At 43.3% G+C, this 18,023-nt stretch overlaps 1 protein-coding gene across 1 annotated transcript in view; it reads left to right on the top strand.

Annotated features, from left to right (window-relative positions):
* The first annotated feature begins 14,674 nt into the window (after nucleotides 1-14,674).
* The window catches only part of LOC126337059 (protein takeout), a 60,501-nt gene continuing 57,152 nt past the window's right edge, over nucleotides 14,675-18,023 (top strand). The window contains exon 1 of the mRNA XM_050001387.1: nucleotides 14,675-14,820. Within this exon, the coding sequence (XP_049857344.1) occupies nucleotides 14,721-14,820 (100 nt within the window). The 5' untranslated portion in view covers nucleotides 14,675-14,720. The remainder of the gene's footprint in view (nucleotides 14,821-18,023) is intronic.

An 18,023-nucleotide genomic window follows, 5' to 3' on the forward strand; every position in this document is an offset into this window, starting at 1 on the left:
TACTGGAAGTCAGGGGATTCAAGTATCGCAGGCTGCGCTTCTTTTCCCCTCTGACAGATAGATGGTGCTTTTCCCTAAAGCGATTGTCGCCTGACGGTGAAGTATATGTATAGCGAGTTTGGTTGAAATCGGCCTACATACGTACATGTTTATAATACGTATGGATTTTTGTTACCATCTGAACTAAGTATCAACTGGTTAGCCACAGGTGGTAACACTGTACAACAAATGCTAAATATTTATTTGAATGTAGTACTATCTGTAAAACAATTTCAACATCGGGTCTCTTAACTAAGAACACTAGCCAAGGTAGATATACAACTCCCTTTATGGCGTTCTGAACAATTCCCGAACCCATGTTACAGTGTACACTAACGCAGTTTAATGTGTGTTTTGCTCTGAATAGTCCAATAGCGTCATCAATGAAATCGCGCCAACATCGTGAAGTTCCCAAAACTAATATCGTCACTTTCATGAGTGCAATTAACAGTGAAATGAATTGATTAATTTTTATGGTTAGTATAATACAGTATTTATACTTTGCCAGTGGTATTCTTTAGACACAGAAGCCAAGCAGAAGTGTTTATTCAAAAATTGAAATTACAGCATACAATAAGTTTCGTAAGTTGTGGTGATCTGGGTATGAGTTGTTGTTGATGTGGTCTTCAGTCCTGAGACTGGTTGGATGCAGCTCTCCATGCTACTCTATCTAATGCAAGCTTCTTCATCTCCCAACACCTACTGCAACCTACATCCTTCTGAATCTGCTTAGTGTAGTCATCTCTTGGTCTCCCTCTACGATTTTTCCCCTCCACGCTGCCCTCCAATACTAAATTGGTGATCCCTTGATGCCTCAGAACATGTCCTACCAACCGATCCCTTCTTCTGGTCAAATTAGGCCACAAACTCCTCTTCTCCCCAATCCTATTCAATACTTCCTCATTAGTTGTGTGATCTACCCATCTAATCTTCAGCATTCTTCTGTAGCACCACATTTCGAAAGCTTCTATTCTCTTCTTGTGAAAACTATTTATCGTCCATGTTTCAATTCCATACATGGCTACACTCCATACAAATACTTTCAGAAATGACTTTCTCACACTTAAATCAAGACTCGATGTTAACAAATTTCTGTTCTTCAGAAACGCTTTCCTTGCCATTGCCAGTCTACATTTTATATCCTCTCTACTTCGACCATCATCAGTTATTTTACTCCCCAAATAGCAAAACTCCTTCACTACTTTAAGTGTCTCATTTCCTAATGTACACTCCTGGAAATGGAAAAAAGAACACATTGACACCGGTGTGTCAGACCCACCATACTTGCTCCGGACACTGCGAGAGGGCTGTACAAGCAATGATCACAAGCACGGCACAGCAGATACACCAGGAACCGCGGTGTTGGCCGTCGAATGGCGCTAGCTGCGCAGCATTTGTGCACCGCCGCCGTCAGTGTCAGCCAGTTTGCCGTGGCATACGGAGCTCCATCGCAGTCTTTAACACTGGTAGCATGCCGCGACAGCGTGGACGTGAACCGTATGTGCAGTTGACGGACTTTGAGCGAGGGCGTTTAGTGGGCATGCGGGAGGCCGGGTGGACGTACCGCCGAATTGCTCAACACGTGGGGGGTGAGGTCTCCACAGTACATCGATGTTGTCGCCAGTGGTCGGCGGAAGGTGCACGTGCCCGTCGACCTGGGACCGGACCGCAGCGACTCATGGATGCATGCCAAGACCGTAGGATCCTGCGCAGTGCCGTAGGGGACCGCACTGCCACTTCCCAGCAAATTAGGGACACTGTTGCTCCTGGGGTATCGGCGAGGACCATTCGCAACCGTCTCCATGAAGCTGGGCTACGGTCCCGCACACCGTTAGGCCGTCTTCCGCTCACGCCCCAGCATCGTGCAGCCCGCCTCCAGTGGTGTCGCGACAGGCGTGAATGGAGGGACGAATGGAGACGTGTCATCTTCAGCAATGAGAGTTGCTTCTGCCTTGGTCGTATGCGTGTTTGGCGCCGTGCAGGTGAGCGCCACAATCAGGACTGCATACGACCGAGGCACACAGGGCCAACACCCGGCATCATGGTGTGGGAAGCGATCTCCTACACTGGCCGTACACCTCTGGTGATCGTCGAGGGGACACTGAATAGTGCACGGTACATCCAAACCGTCATCGAACCCATCGTTCTACCATTCCTAGACCGGAAAGGGAACTTGCTGTTCCAACAGGACAATGCACGTGCGCATGTATCCCGTGCCGCCCAACATACTCTAGAAGGTGTAAGTCAACTACCCTGGCCAGCAAGATCTCCGGATCTGTCCCCCATTGAGCATGTTTCGGACTGGATGAAGCATCGTCTCACGCGGTGTGCACGTCCAGCACGAACGCTGGTCCAACTGAGGCGCCAGGTGGAAATGGCATGTCAAGTTGTTCCACAGGACTACATCCAGAATCTCTACGATCGTCTCCATGGGTGAATAGCAGCCTGCATTGCTGCGAAAGGTGGATATACACTGTACTAGTGCCGACATTGTGCATGCTCTGTTGCCTGTGTCTATGTGCCTGTGGCTCTGTCAGTGTGATCATGTGATGTATCTGACCCCAGGAATGTGTCAATAAAGTTTCCCCTTCCTGGGTCAATGAATTCACGGTGTTCTTATTTCAATTTCCAGGAGTGTAATTCCCTCAGCATCACCCGACTTAATTCGACTACATTCCATTATCCTCGTTTTGCTTTTGTTGATGTTCATCTTATATCCTCCTTTCAAGACACTATCCATTCCGTTCAACTGCTCTTCCAAGTCCTTTGCTGTCTCTGACAGAATTACGATATCATCGGCGAACCTCAACATTTTTACTTCTTCTCCATGGATTTTAATACCTACCCCGAATTTTTCTTTTGTTTCCTTCACTGCTTGCTCAATATACAGACTGAATAACATCGGGGAGAGACTACAACCCTGTCTCACTCCCTTCCCAACAACTGCTTCCCTTTCATGCCCCTCGACTCTAATAACTGCCATCTGGTTTCTGTACAAATTGTAAATAGCCTTTCGCTCCCTGTATTTTACCCCTGCTACTTCAGAATTTGAAAGAGAGTATTCCAATCAACATTGTCAAAAGCTCTCTCTAAGTCTACAAATGCTAGAAATGTAGGTTTGCCCTTCCTTAATCTAGCTTCTAAGGTAAGTCGTAGGGACAGTATTGCCTCACGTGTTCCAACATTTCTACGGAATCTAAACTAATCTTCCCCGAGGTCGGCTTCTACTAGTTTTTCCATTCGTCTGTAGAGAATTCGCGTTAGTATTTTGCAGCTGTGACTTATTAAACTGATAGTTCGGTAATTTTCACATCTGTCAACACCTGCTTTCTTTGGGATTGGAATTATTATATTCTTCTTGAAGTCTGAGGGTATTTCGCCTGTCTCATACATCTTGCTCACCAGATGGTAGAGTTTTGTCAGGACTGGCTCTCCCAAGGCCGTCAGTAGTTCCAATGGAATGGTGTCTACTCTGGGGACTTTGTTTCGACTCAGGTCTTTCAGTGCTCTGTCAAACTCTTCACGCAGTATCGTATCTCCCATTTCATCTTCACCTACATCCTCTTCCATTTCCATAATATTGTCCTCAAGTGCATCGCCCTTGTATAGGCCCTCTATATACTCCTTCCACCTTTCTGCTTTCTCTTCTTTGCTTAGAACTGGGTTTCCATCTGAGCTCTTGATGTTCATACAAGTGGTTCTCTTATCTCCAAAGGTCTCTCTAATTTTCCTGTAGGCAGTATCTACCTTACCCCTAGTGAGATAAGCCTCTATATCCTTACATTTGTCCTCTAGCCATCCCTGCTTAGCCATTTTGCACTTCCTGTCGATCTCATTTTTGAGACGTCTGTATTCCTTTTTGCCTGCTTCATTTACTGCATTTTTATATTTTCTCCTTTCATCAATTATATTCAATATTTCTTCTGTTACCCAAGGATTTCTACTAGCCCTCGTCTTTTTACCTACTTGATCCTCTGCTGCCTTCACTACTTCATCCCTCAAAGCTACCCATTCTTCTTCTACCGTATTTCTTTCCCCCATTCCTGTCAATTGCTCGCTTATGCTCTCCCTGAAACTCTGTACAACCTCTGGTTCTTTTAGTTTATCCAGGTCCCATCTCCTTAAATCCCACCTTTTTGCAGTTTCTTTAGTTTTAATCTACAGGTCATAACCAATACATTGTGGTCATAGTCCACATCTGCCCCTGGAATTGTCTTACAATTTAAAACCTGGTTCCTAAATCTCTGTCTTACCATTATATAATCTATCTGAAACCTGTCAGAATCTCCAGGCTTCTCTCATGTATACAGCCTTCTTTTATGATTCTTGAACCAAGTGTTACCTATGATTAAGTTGTGCTCTGTGCAAAATTCTACCAGGCGGCTTCCTCTTTCATATCTTTGCCCCAGTCCATATTCACCTACTACGTTTCCTTCTCTCCCTTTTCCTACAACCGAATTCCAGTCACCCATGACTATTAAATTTTCGTCACCCTTCACTATCTGAATAATTTCTTTTATTTGATCATACATTTCTTCAATTTCTTCGTCATCTGCAGAGCTAGTTGGCATATAAACTTGTACTACTGTAGTAGGTGTGGGCTTCGTATATATCTTGGCGACAATAATGCGTTCACTATGCTGTTTGTAGTAGCTTACCCGCATTCCTATTTTCCTATTCATTATTAAACCTACTCCTGCATTACCCCTATTTGATTTGGTGTTTATAGCCCGGTAGTCACCTGAGCAGGAGTCTTGTTCCTCCTGCCACCGAACTTCACTAATTCCCACTATATCTATCTTTAACCTATCTATTTCCCTTTTTAAATTTTCTAACCTACCTTCCCGATTAATGGATCTGACATTCCACGCTCCGATTCGTAGAACACCAGTTTTCTTTCTCCTGATAACGACATCCTCTTGAGTAGTCCCCTCCCGGAGATCCGAATGTGGGACTATTTCACCTCCGGAATATTTTACCCAAGAGCACGCCATCATCATTTAGTCATACAGTAAAGCTGCATGCCCTCGGTAAAAATTACGGCCGTAGTTTCCCCTTGCTTTCAGCCGTTCGCAGTACCAGCACAGCAAGGCCGTTTTGGTTATTGTTACAAGGCCAGATCAGTCAATCATCCAGACTGTTGCCCCTGCAACTACTGAAAAGGCTGCTGCCCTTCTTCAGGAACCACACATTTGTCTGGCCTCTCAACAGATACCCCTCCGTTGTAGTTGCACCTACGGTACCGCTATCTGTATCGCTGAGGCACGCAAGCCTCCCCACCAACGGCTGGTTCATGGGGGGAGGGGGTGTGAGTTAATACGTCATAATTTCATGAGTGCTAATACATTGCAGTTACTTGCCTCACTAGTACTGTTTTAAAAATTTCATTATTGAACTCTGCAAATATAGCCTGTTGTTGCTGTTTATGCGAATCAAACTACTTTTTACTTTTGACTTCCTTTGCTTTATCACTTCCTTTGATCACCGTAGATACCAGGAATATTGTTCTTACTAGCCCAGTTACCAAGAAATATTTTGTGTGGCTATGAAATCAGTAACTCCGTTCTAAAGACAGATTTGCATTACACTACTACTTGTGTGTTAGTGAAGCCGTTCTAATAATTTAAACATAAACGTTCGAGGAGAGACTAATTTAATACAGATACACGACCATCCTTTAAGTTGGAGACTGATGACTATGAGGTAAATGAAAACTTAAACAATAATGCAGGCATCTCGTTAGAACTCATTACTTTGTGCCAAAATTGCCTGGTTGAATTTTACACTACTAATACAGGCACAGATTATTTGGATCATAATAGCTGTGACACACCACAATGTTTCTTGCTAGTCTGGTGACTTGAAGTAATACTGTTTTTTTTGTTTTTTTTTTTTTTGCTTTCGTTTAAATTTTCAGAAAATACATCTGCTCTGAATACCTGTTGCAAAGGAGAACTTTACACAACCGAAGTTACGGTCGATTTTTGCAGCATTCAACTGAAGCTAGTCTTTCATGCAGTTTTCAGTATTCCGTAGTTCATTTTAAACTTTTCCAGTGTACACGATGCATGGTAATCAGCAAATAAGCTGTAATCGCAACGCTAACAGTTATTTAGAGTGTAAAAAGCTGTTGTTATTTATGGATAAATACATTCTACGTCATAAAAAGACGCACCATCAAGGAATTATTCTAATGGGACGGAAACCGGTAGATACGATGTGCATGTACAGACTAACTAATGATTACATTTTCAGAAAAATTGGATGATTTATGCAAGAGAAAGAGCTCCACAAACTGAGCAAATCAATAACGCGTCGGTCCTCCTCTCATCATTATGCAATCAATTATTCGGCTTGGCACTGATTAATGAAGTTTTTTGTTGCCCTCCTGATGGATATCGTGCTAAATTATATCCAAATGACTCGTTAAATCGTGAAAATTCGGAGACAGTTGGAAGGTCCTGCCCATAATGGTCCAACCGTTCTCAGCCGGGGCAAGGTAGTGTACGGCAAGCAAGAAGACAACCAGTAGAGACTGTCACCGTGTGCGCTGGGGAATTACCTTACTGAAATATAAGCTCAGGATGGTCTGCCATGAAGGTAGGATGTCGTCGACGTACCAATGCAGTGTGCGGGTGTCCCGGATGACAACCAAAGAGAACCTGCTATGAGAAGAAATGGCACCACAGACGATCACTTCTGGCTGTCAGGGCGTACGGCGGGCGTCACTCAGGTTGGTATCCCACCGCTGTCCAGAGCGCCTCCAGACACGCCTTGGGCCTGGAACCTCATCGACTGGAGGAGAACTGTCCTCAGTGAAGAGTTCCACCTCGAACTGAGCCCCGGTGACCAGCGAAGACGTGTTTGGAGACACCTCCCTCCTTATGAACTACTGCACCACGACACCTAGCAGCTTTGTTCGAATTCTCTTATTCCGCCGATGGGTGGAGTCGGTGAATGTAGTCAGCAGATCATATTTTTATTGTGAGTTACGTCCGAATTTTCTGTTTCCACCGGTGGATGTAATCAGTGAGTCTAATCAGAAGATCATATTTTTATGGTGAGTTGTGGTCACGTGGAGTGGCCTCACTGTTTGACGCGCCATGTCACGGATTGCGCGGCCCCTCCCGCCGGAGGTTCGACTTCTCCCTCGGTCATGGCTGTGTGTGTCGTTCTTAGTAAAAGTTAGTTTAAGTAGTGTATAGTGTAGACCGATGACCTTAGCAGTTTTTCCCTTAGGAATTCGCATACACACACTATGGCGAGCTATGTTGTGCAGCAGAAAGATTCAAATATGACATTCCAACCCCGCCACTGCGATGTGGCTCGCCAATATCCTACAGTGATGTCTACACTGTGGTTCTAGTTTACGCAGAATGCTTCATGGTGGGCGACCCACTACATCTGACGACAGCCACTGATAACTGGTATGAGATACTCCCATACAAGAGAGCTTACCCTGACAGACTATTTGTGTGCACTCTCCGTACCTTACATAGGTCGGCAAGTGGGTATGCTCAGACCCTTTGATGAAGATAAACTTTGTATAAGGAGACCAGTTGAAAGCCTACCACTCCCACCTTACCACAGTAGAGAATTAAGAAAGTACACCACAGAACAGATATAATGAAAATCGTAACTATCGTAGTGTACCGATCTGATGATAACCTAAGTCATTGAAAAATAGCTCTACTGAGGAGAGCGCTCACCTTGTGGGGGTAGTTCATTATTTCATTATTCGCATGCCGTCCACATTATAATTGTGGTTTCTCGCTATAATCTGGAACGAGTCAGTTTATCAGTTTATAATTGTGATCCAATTCCTCAGTGAAAAATATGGCAACATGCTGACTATTTATAAGATTTTCTTTAACATTAATCTTAATCTAACTCACTTTCTTTTTACATACAGTAAAATATACTGAAAATATGTTGAGTCTCTCTCTCTCTCTCTCTCTCTCTCTCTCTCTCTCTCTCTCTCTATATATATATATATATATATATATATATATATATATATATATAATCAAATCAATTTGGCGGTTTACCTCACAATTTAGCGACTCCCACAACCTTTTGTTTGATGTTTCATAATGCTCCTCTACTGTACCAGCTATCGAAGGAAGAAAACATCACAAAATACAATGGAAATGTGGTATCATTATTGATTGTCAACTACTTCCACTTCACAGAATAATTTTAGAATGCACAATAATACAATGCATGATAATAATATGTGTGCGTGTGTGTTCTGAGAGAGAGAAAGAGAGAGAGAAAGTGTTCTCTCTCTCTCTCTCTCTCTCTCTATATATATATATATATATATATATATATATATATATATATATATATCGTCATCAAAAGAAATGGTAATACTACGAAAGATGCAAGGAAGATTGTACTTCTATTACGGGGGGAAGGGGGGCGTTCAATAAGTAATGCAACTTCTTCTCCGCCAATTTCGGTTGAGAAAATGCGGAATTCTTGCGGAACATCGCAGTACACTCCCGTTTCGGCGCCTATAGCTTTACGAAGTTCTAGTGGGTGGCGGCGCTGTCCGTAGGCTTAAGAATGTCTGTAACAGAAATGCTTTCCAAGCAAAGAACTGTCATTTAATTTCTTTGGAGGGAAAACCAAAGCATTGTAGATATTCATAGGCTCTTGTAGAATGTCTGCAGAGACCTGGTAGTGGGAAAAAAACACGATGAGTTGTTGGGCGAGGCATCTGTCAATGTCGCAACAACGTCGCGGAAAACCTGTTCGATCTCTCGCTTACTGGCCGGCCGCATACGGGTGCGATTCCTGCAATATTGGAACGTGCGGACACCCTCATTCGAGGTGATCGACGGATTACAACCAAACATCTCGCTGCTCAACTGGACTACTCTGTTGGTAGTGCTGGTACACTCGTCCACCAGTTGGGGTGCTGAAAGGAGTGTGCTCGCTAGGTTGGTTCAAATGGCTCTGAGCACTATGGGACTTAACAGCTGTGGTCATCAGTCCCCTAGAACTTAGAACTACTTAAACCTAACTAACCTAAGGACATCACACACATCCATGCCCGAGGCAGGATTCGAACCTGCGACCGTAGCAGTCGCGCGGTTCCGGACTGCGCGCCTAGTACCGCGAGACCACCGCGGCCGGCTGTGCTCGCTAGGTTTCCCGCCGCCTGACAGAACAATGTGGTGTATTACTTATCGTACTTATCGTACATAAACAAGGTTAAGTGACCAGATAACAACAATACCCATTTTAAGGCAAAGAAAGGCACAGGCAGAGATGTAAGCAAAGTACTACCCATATGGAAAGCTATCCCCCATTTCTTTCGTATATATTTTTTTCTCTATGGCTTTCCTGTTTTAGCTGTAATATCTCGCCGTAATTAAATGGTAACCAACTCTGTTGTTTGACAACGAAATCATACATAGTGAAGTCATCATCTCATATTAACCTAGCGGTAAATTTCTGCAATATTCATCTGAAAAAGTACATACTTTGAATGGACTCATCGCCTTTTAGTGAAAAAAAATTATCCCTCAACTATCCCACGTTATCCATAAAACATCGCCTGTCTGTTTGGGCACATTGGTAAAGGTATCTATAACAGATAATATTTCCGTTTGTCTCATTGTTATCCTGAAGGTCCATATCTGTACGATAACATATTTGAACTACTCAGGCGTTTTTCTTCCTCAGTCCTTGAGCAGATATTTGATTAGCATTCGCACCGTGACATATTCGCCCCCAACGTAGTTAGGTATTATCGTAATAGGGTTAAGGTTGGTATCAGGAGCACTTGCTAGTAATTTAGGCAAATGTAATTAACAAAGCCGCACATTCTGATAGCGAATGTGTCAGTTACTAGCACTACATTGTAGTTACGTCTATAAAGAAGCCTGCTGCAGTAACTGCTTTTGCCAACGAGCAAAGAGGTAATTTTTTTTTTTACTGCCTAGAAAAACTTTTAGAGGTAACGATTAGTGCAAAAATTACTACATAGGCACGTAAATAATCATTACAGTATTTTCCTTCTTTTACACATCTATTACGAGTTATGTTCCAGTATTAATACTGTACTTAACGTTAAACAGCCACAAATTTTTGTTTATAAAAATGGTGGTGTTATCATTATGAGCTCATCTGACGCTAGCAATATGAGGACCCAATAGAGAAGAGCGTAAACTACAATCGCAGCGAACCTTCTGCTGAGCTTGGTGTTGCAGAAGCTTCGCAAATATTTATCTCACACAAGAAAGCAAAAAAAGAAACATTCAGCGTAAAGGACAGCAGTCAGTCGCAGAAATCAGTAAATTTTTGCATATCTAGATTTCGACTTCGATCCATTACCAGGAGTCATAATCATGTCAAAGCATAAAGATGTGGCAACTAATGCACCATTTACGTGGAAGCCATGTTCACCACCATATCCAATGGATTGCAGTTTAGTTCAATAGGAAAGTCGTTGGATGAATAACACATATAAGAGTTTTAAACGCCCTGTTGATCAAAGAAAGATAGAAAAATGTGAGCGAAATAAGGGGACGTCCTTGAAGAACGCAGAAATGCTCTTCGCGTATTGTACAATCTTACAAAAATATGTGATTTAATAAAAGAGTTTTCCTTGTATTTTTTTGTTTAATGTTTTGCATTTATCCCAAGGGGCACATACTAGAAGCAAATTTTCTTTCGCAGATTGAGTAAGTTACTATGAAACATCTTTTTGTGTTATCCATAACACCCCAACAATTGTACAATAAATAAGTGCAATACATGGCGTACTAGGTGCTTCGCAAGTTTGTCCTACAGCGTTATACTATAACGTCATTTTGGAAGCTCTATTCCGTTATCAAAGACACTTAGCCTTCTCTGACTTTTTTTTTTCTTTGTGTGTCAATAAACTTAACGAAGTTTTGTATGAAATAATACGTACTATAACAGTAACTTGTTACTATTGTCTTATTAGCACAGTGCATTTCGGCAGCAGTGAGCCATTGGGTGCATTTACAGTACTTTTACATTGTAGTTAGTATGAAGTGAGGTTAGTTTCCCTTGCTGTGTGAGCTAGTGAGGTCATCTGTTGGAAAAGATGCCTTTTCAGGTACACAAATATGTCATAGTGGGTGCATTGTGTGATAAGCATGATAAGTCACTTTTTAGTGCACTTTACTTACATTTCTGTCGGTAATTTCGTTTTCTGGCCCACACGCACTAAGAAAATGACTAATCTTGCTTATCACATAATGTACGCATTAAAGCACATTTATCTTCCTGAACAGAACTCTTTTTCGGCAGATAACCTCACAGTCACACATGGAAAAGTAAACTTAGCTCACTCTAAATTAGTTACAATGTAAAAGTGAATGTGCAGCATGCTGCTGAAACGCTTTGTGCTAAGTATTAGTAAGAAGTGAGCGTTGCAGTGTACATTATTTCATAAAATTCTAACAGTACAGTCACAGCCCTCAAATAACCCGCATATAAGACGGATACATTTAAGTTAAATTTAATAAATACAGTACCCGTCATTCCTTCCCATGAAGACATTCCTTGTAATCGAATGGATGTACCGCCCAACAATTTTTGAGCTTGATACTGACTAACGACAGTCTCCGAGGTTGCGAATTCGACTCCTGCCTCAGGCTTTTATCGTAGCGTTACTCTCTCTCTCTCTCTCTCTCTCTCTCTCTCTCTCTCTCTCTCTCTCTCTATATATATATATATATATATATATATATATATATATATATCTTTCATACGCCGAAGAGCCGAAGAAACTGTTACACCTGCCTAGTTTCGTGTAGGGCCCCCGCGGGTACGCAGAAGTGCCCGAAGACGACGTGGCGCGGACCCGACTAATGTGTGAAGTAGTCCTGGAGGGAACTGACACCATGAACCCTGCAGGGATTAAACTTGTTGTAGCTTGGAGTCAAAGACATAAAAAAATTTTAGACGACATCATCTTTACGCCAGTGACTGTTATAAGTTTTTATTGCACTATTGCAGTTTCCTCTTTAGTCCACTATCAAGTGCTGATATTATGGCTATAAACCATGTCAACGTATTGTAATGCACAATGGACATGAACGGATGCAGATGATCAGACAGGATGCTTACGTATGTGTCACCTGTTAGACTCGTATCTAGACGAATCATGAGTCCCATATCACTCTAACTGCACACGTCCCACATCATTACAGACACCCAACAGCTTGAATAGGCATCAGCTGGTATGTAGGGTCCATCGATTCATGAGATTGTCTCCACACTCGTACACGTTCAACCGCTCGATACAATTTGAAACGAGACTCGTCCGACCAGGCCACATGTTTCCACTCATCAACAGTCCTATGTCGGTGTTGACGGACCCAGACGAGGCTTTGTGTCGTACAGTCATCAAGGATAAACGAGTGGACTTTGGGCTCCGAAAGCCCATATCGATGATGTTTCGTTGAATGGTTCGCACGGTAACGCTTGTTGATGGGTCAGCATTGAAATAAGCAGCAAACTGCGGGCAGGGTTGCACTTTTGTCACGTTTAACGATTCTCTGCAGTCGTCGTCGATCCCGTTCTTCCAGGATCTTTCTCCTGCCGCAGCGATGTCGGAGATCTGATGTTTTACCGGATTCCTGATATTCACGGTACACTCGTGAAATTGTCATACGGGAAAATCCTCACTTCATCGCTGCCTCCGGGATTCTGAGACCCATCGCTCGTTCTCCGACTATAATACCAAGTTCAAACTCACTGAAATCTCACACTACTGCCATTAAAATTGCTACACCACGAAAATGACGCGCTGCAGACCCGAAAATTAACCGACAGGAAGAAGATGCTATGATATGCAAATGATTAGCTTTTCAGAGCATTCACACAAGATTGGCGCCGGTGGGGACACCTACAACGTGCTGACATGAGGAAAGTTTCCAACCGATTTCTCATACACAAACAGCAGTTGACCGGCTTTGCCTGGTGAAACGTTGTTGTGATGCCTCCTGTAAGGAGGAGAAACGCGTACCATCACGTTTCCGACTTTGACATAGGTCGGATTGTAGCCTGTCGCGATTGCGGTTTATCGTATCGCGACATTGCTGCTCGCGTTGATCGAGATCCAATGACTGTTAGCAGAATACAGAATCGGTGGGTTAAGGAGAGTAATACGGAACGCCGTGCTGGATAACAACGGCCTCGTATCACTAGCAGTCGAGATGACAGGCATGTTATCCGTATGGCTGTAACGGATCGTGAAGCCACGTCTCGATCCCTCAGTCAACAGATGGGGACGCTTGCAAGACAACAATAACTGCACTAACAGTTCGACGACGTTTGCAGCAGCATGGACTATCAGCTCGGAGACCATGGCTGCGGTTACCCTTGACGCTGTATCACAGACAGGAGCGCCTGCGATGGTGTACTCAACGACAAACCTAGGTGCACGAATGGCAAAAAGTCATTTTTTCGGATGAATCCAGGTACTGTTTACAACATCATGATGGCCGCATCCGTGTTTGGCGACATCGCGGTGAATGCACATTGGAAGCGTGTATTCGTCATCTTCATACTGGCGTATCACCCTGCTTGATGGTACAGGGTGTCATTGGTTACACGTCTCGGTCACCTCTTGTTCACATTGACGGCACTTTGAACAGTGGACGTTACATTTCAGATGTGTTACGACCCGTGGCTCTACCCTTAATTCGATCCCTGCGAAACCCTACATTTCAGCAGGATAATGCACGGCCACATGTTGCAGGTCATGTTGGAGGTCTTGTACGGGCCTTTCTGAATACAGAAAATATTCGAATGCTGCCCTGGCCAGCACATTCTCTAGATCTCTCACCAACTGAAAACGTCTGGTCAATGGTGGCCGAGCAAGTGGCACGTCACAATACGCCAGTCACTACTCTTGATGAAATGTGGTATCGTGTCGCAGCTGCATGGGCAGCTGCACCTATACACGCCACCCAAGCTCTGTTTGACTCAATGCCCAGGCGTATCAAGGCTGTTATTACGGCCAGAGATGGTTTTTCTGGGTACTGATTTCTCAGGATCTATGCACCCAAATTGCGTCAAAATGTAACCACATGTGAGTTCCAGTATAATATATTTCTCGAATGAATACCAGCTTATCATCTGCATTTCTTCTTGATGTAGCAATTTTAATGGCCAGTAGTCTAATAATCTGCCATTGTAGCCGCCTGACCCAACAACTGCGGCAGACACTTCGCGTTGCCGATCGCAGCGCCATATTCTGCATGTTTGCATATTTCCGTCTTTGAATACGCATGCCTATACCAGTTTCTTTGGCGCTTCAGTGTATAAGGGCCACTCTTTGCTTTGCTGGTTAATGATATGTAACGTGCTCTGCGCTTTGTACGTGCTTGAGGAAGCAAACAGCGAGCTACTAGAGGATTTATATGGCCACAAATCACGCCACGAGATTGACACAGAGCAAAGAAATTATTGGCCTGCTGTATCCCATTTGTCGCAAGAGGAGCACTGACGTATATCGAACTCGTAAGTCGAGGGGAGCAACGGAGGAACGCGCGAGGGAGGAAGCGGCGCCGCCTCCTTCCCCCGGAGCCGTGACGAGGGAGGGGGAGCGGCCTTGGGTGACGTCACACGGGCAGCGTTTAGAGGCTGCGCGGGGCGGCGGGCGCGCGTGTCGCTGGCAGCTGGCGGAGATGGCGGGTCGTGGTCGTGGGTCGGCGTTCGCTGCCGCTGTGGCCGCCGCTGTGGCGCTGGGAGCCGTCGCGTTGGCCGGCGCCCAGAGGCAGCCCCTCCGTGAGTACTCCAACCTCTGCGGCCTCAGCGGCTCAGAGACATTACCGTTTGTGGTCTCTTGTGCACAGTGTACGTTCCTTAGGTACACGTCTAAGTGATTACACGATTGTTCTACGACACACACCAACTTATTTCTCAGAGCATAAACAGAAGCATTTTCAGATTATTTCTCTACCGTTCTTTTCTCGAGCAGCACACGGGGAAATGAACACCTAAACTTCCCCGTGCGAGATCTCATTGCGCTTCCTCCATCACTGTGGTCATTTGTCCCTATGTACAGTCTGTTCAGTAAGGAAAGTCAGCGTTGGCCGTAATATTGATGTTTTATTGATAGCAGAATCGATTTTCGATCACATAGTGATCATCTTCAGTGCTGATATGTACAAATTAAACCCAGACACGGGTATTAAAACTGAGAAGCGATCGCTTCTCAGTTTTGGTTAATTAAGACATGATACCAGTGTCTAGCTTTAATTTGTACATATCAGCACTGAAGATGATCACTATGTGATCGAAAATCGATTCTGCCATCAATATTACGGCCAACGCTGACTTTTCTTTTAAATTTAACTTATAGATGAATCAAACTGAAAAAAAAGAAAAGTGCAGTTACAATTAATAATACCTCCAGTCACTTGCAGCGTCGATAATTACTTGCCATCCCCGAGGCATACTCGAATCGAAGTTTTCCGAGTATTCGCGTGAAGGAGATCAAATGCGTCGAATTTGCGTTGACTGCTGTTTCGAAGCGAATTCTGCTTGCTCTTGACGCAGTGTTAAAAATGAGTTTCGTGAAAAACGGTTAATAACTTTTTTCCCACTTTTGAAGTCACTTTACGGATTGAGCCACTTTCTTCAATGTCATCCTCCTTTTTAACCATTTTTAACGCATTATGCACTTTTGTACAATGGCTTTGATTTCGCCATACATCTAAACGCCAAGGTATGACTCATTTTCGGACCTTTGGAATGTCTAAGGAGAAACACAGCCTCAGAAGCCGACGCGTAAGCTGCACTCATGTCTCTTCTTGTGTATCGCAGTCAAGAAATGCTTTAAAGGTACTGCATGAAGAAAGAAGGTTCCCTCTATTGGGCTGTAAAGGTACTAGGGAGACATTTTTACCACCTGTGTGAAATGCCGATCTCGCTTTTACTTAACAGACTGTAAGTGGGTATAAACAAAATATTTCGGCATTCGTGTGAGAAAGTTTGTTACTGAACTTTCATGAGAACATCTCATTACCATAGCCGCGGCGCTCTCTCCCTTATTTCGTTATATTTCAAAACGAGCTACACTTATTTGAATTTGTTTGATGTCTGCGTCAATTACATATCGCAAGCGTCTCATACAGTGCAGCAGTATTCCAAAAGAGGTCAGACAAGCATACTGGAAGCAGTAGATTTTTGCGTCTTCGGTGTGTTGTGTTCCCCAGTAAATCAAAACTTTTTGAATTTGTATGATATATCTGTAATCGAAATTTAACATATTTTAGTACCCATGTTGAGAACCTCACTCTTTGTATCGTTCACTGCCAAATGCCAGTTTTCGCACTACGTAGACATCTTGTCCAATAATTTTCTAGTTCTTTTGATATAATGTTTTTACTGGACAATGAACGAGAGAATCATCTGCAAACAATGTAAAACGTCTACTCAGACCGTCTCCTAAATATTTTATATACATTAAGAATAGCAAAGGGCCTACAAAGCAATTTAACGAACTCCAGATATAACTTCGGTTTCACTAGATGGGTTATCATCGTCTACAATGAACCGTACTTCACTGTCGTAATCATATCAAACTCAAAATCATACACGTGAGTGTTTTGAAGTATTTTTATACGTCATAGTACTTAAATGGATGCAGGAGAAACAAAGGTCAGGACTTCCCCAACGAAAGCTGTTGGGATCACTCAACTCTTCTTCTCGATGTACTCTACATAAACGATTAAACAGTGTGTGCTCCTACATATTCAGGCTGCTCGAAAGCAGTCTGAAAACGTTGTAAGGGTGTTGCAGGGTATATTGTGCTGAGAGGGAACTGTTAAGAAAAAAAACTCGATATCTTCCAAGTTAATCAGAATTGAAGTAAGATAATCAGGCCCTTGCGCGAGCAAACGGAAGCGCTCCTCCAAATGCAATTAGTGTCATTTGTTCTCTTAACGTAGACGCTACAGGACGAGACCGCTCAACCTTTGACTCAGGTTTTATTCTTACTGCCGCCCCATGTCCAATTTCTGTGTCGCCTGACTGGTTAACTTCAATGTTAATTAACATGGAAACGGCTCAACGTATCGAATTTATTTCTTAATAATTAAAACTCAGCACACCCACCTTGCAACATTCTTACAAGCATTTCACATTGTTTCTGACCACCCTCTATTCTCCTCAACCTACCTTACGTGTCTGACGGATGTTTCTTTCTGCACCCGCGCCACTTCCTCCTTTCCTGTTGCAGTCGCGAATGGTGTGGAACAGACTGTTGACAAATTTCAATATAAGCTCGAATCTCTATGTTTCGCTTCCTAGCGTTTTCGCGGGATGTATATGGGAGAAAGCGACATGTAAGTTGAATCTTCAAGGAAAGTACACTCTCAGATTTTTAACAGGAAACGACATCGTTATGCGCAGTTCCTGTCTTGTAACGCCTCTCACTCAATTTCAGAAATTTCGCGCTTATTAGCCAAACCCGTGACAAAGCTCAGAGTCCTTCTTTGGATCTTCTCCATTTCCTCTATCAGTTTCATCCGGAAAGGGTCCCAGACGAAAGATAAGGATGAATACGTATCTGTCGAACGAATGTTTTTGTTGTCTCCTTCTTCGTGGTTGCTCTACTCTTTCTGGGTTGTCTTTCAGTGACGATGATGTGTTTGGGATTTCTTTCTATGGCTCTCAGTTTGGTATCTAATTTTTTCGACGATTAATTTTATGTGGCCATTCCATTTTAATTAGCTACGTACATACACTTCCAAATAATTAGTGAACCCGATTGTTTATAGTGTGTGTAATCAAACAGTAACGGTACTTTCCTCAAATTTATAGGCAATATGTTACATTTTTTTTATGCTGACGGTAAGGATTTGCGTCAGACTGCTTGACGACTAAGCTGTTCTCTGCAGAAAAGTAACATCTTTGAGCTGTATCAGGCAATTCCATATAGAATTAGACAGAATTTCTACTTCACCTTCTGAGTGACGGTTTAT

This window comes from Schistocerca gregaria, chromosome 2, assembly GCF_023897955.1.
Source record: "Schistocerca gregaria isolate iqSchGreg1 chromosome 2, iqSchGreg1.2, whole genome shotgun sequence".
In the NCBI taxonomy this organism is placed as follows: domain Eukaryota; kingdom Metazoa; phylum Arthropoda; class Insecta; order Orthoptera; family Acrididae; genus Schistocerca; species Schistocerca gregaria.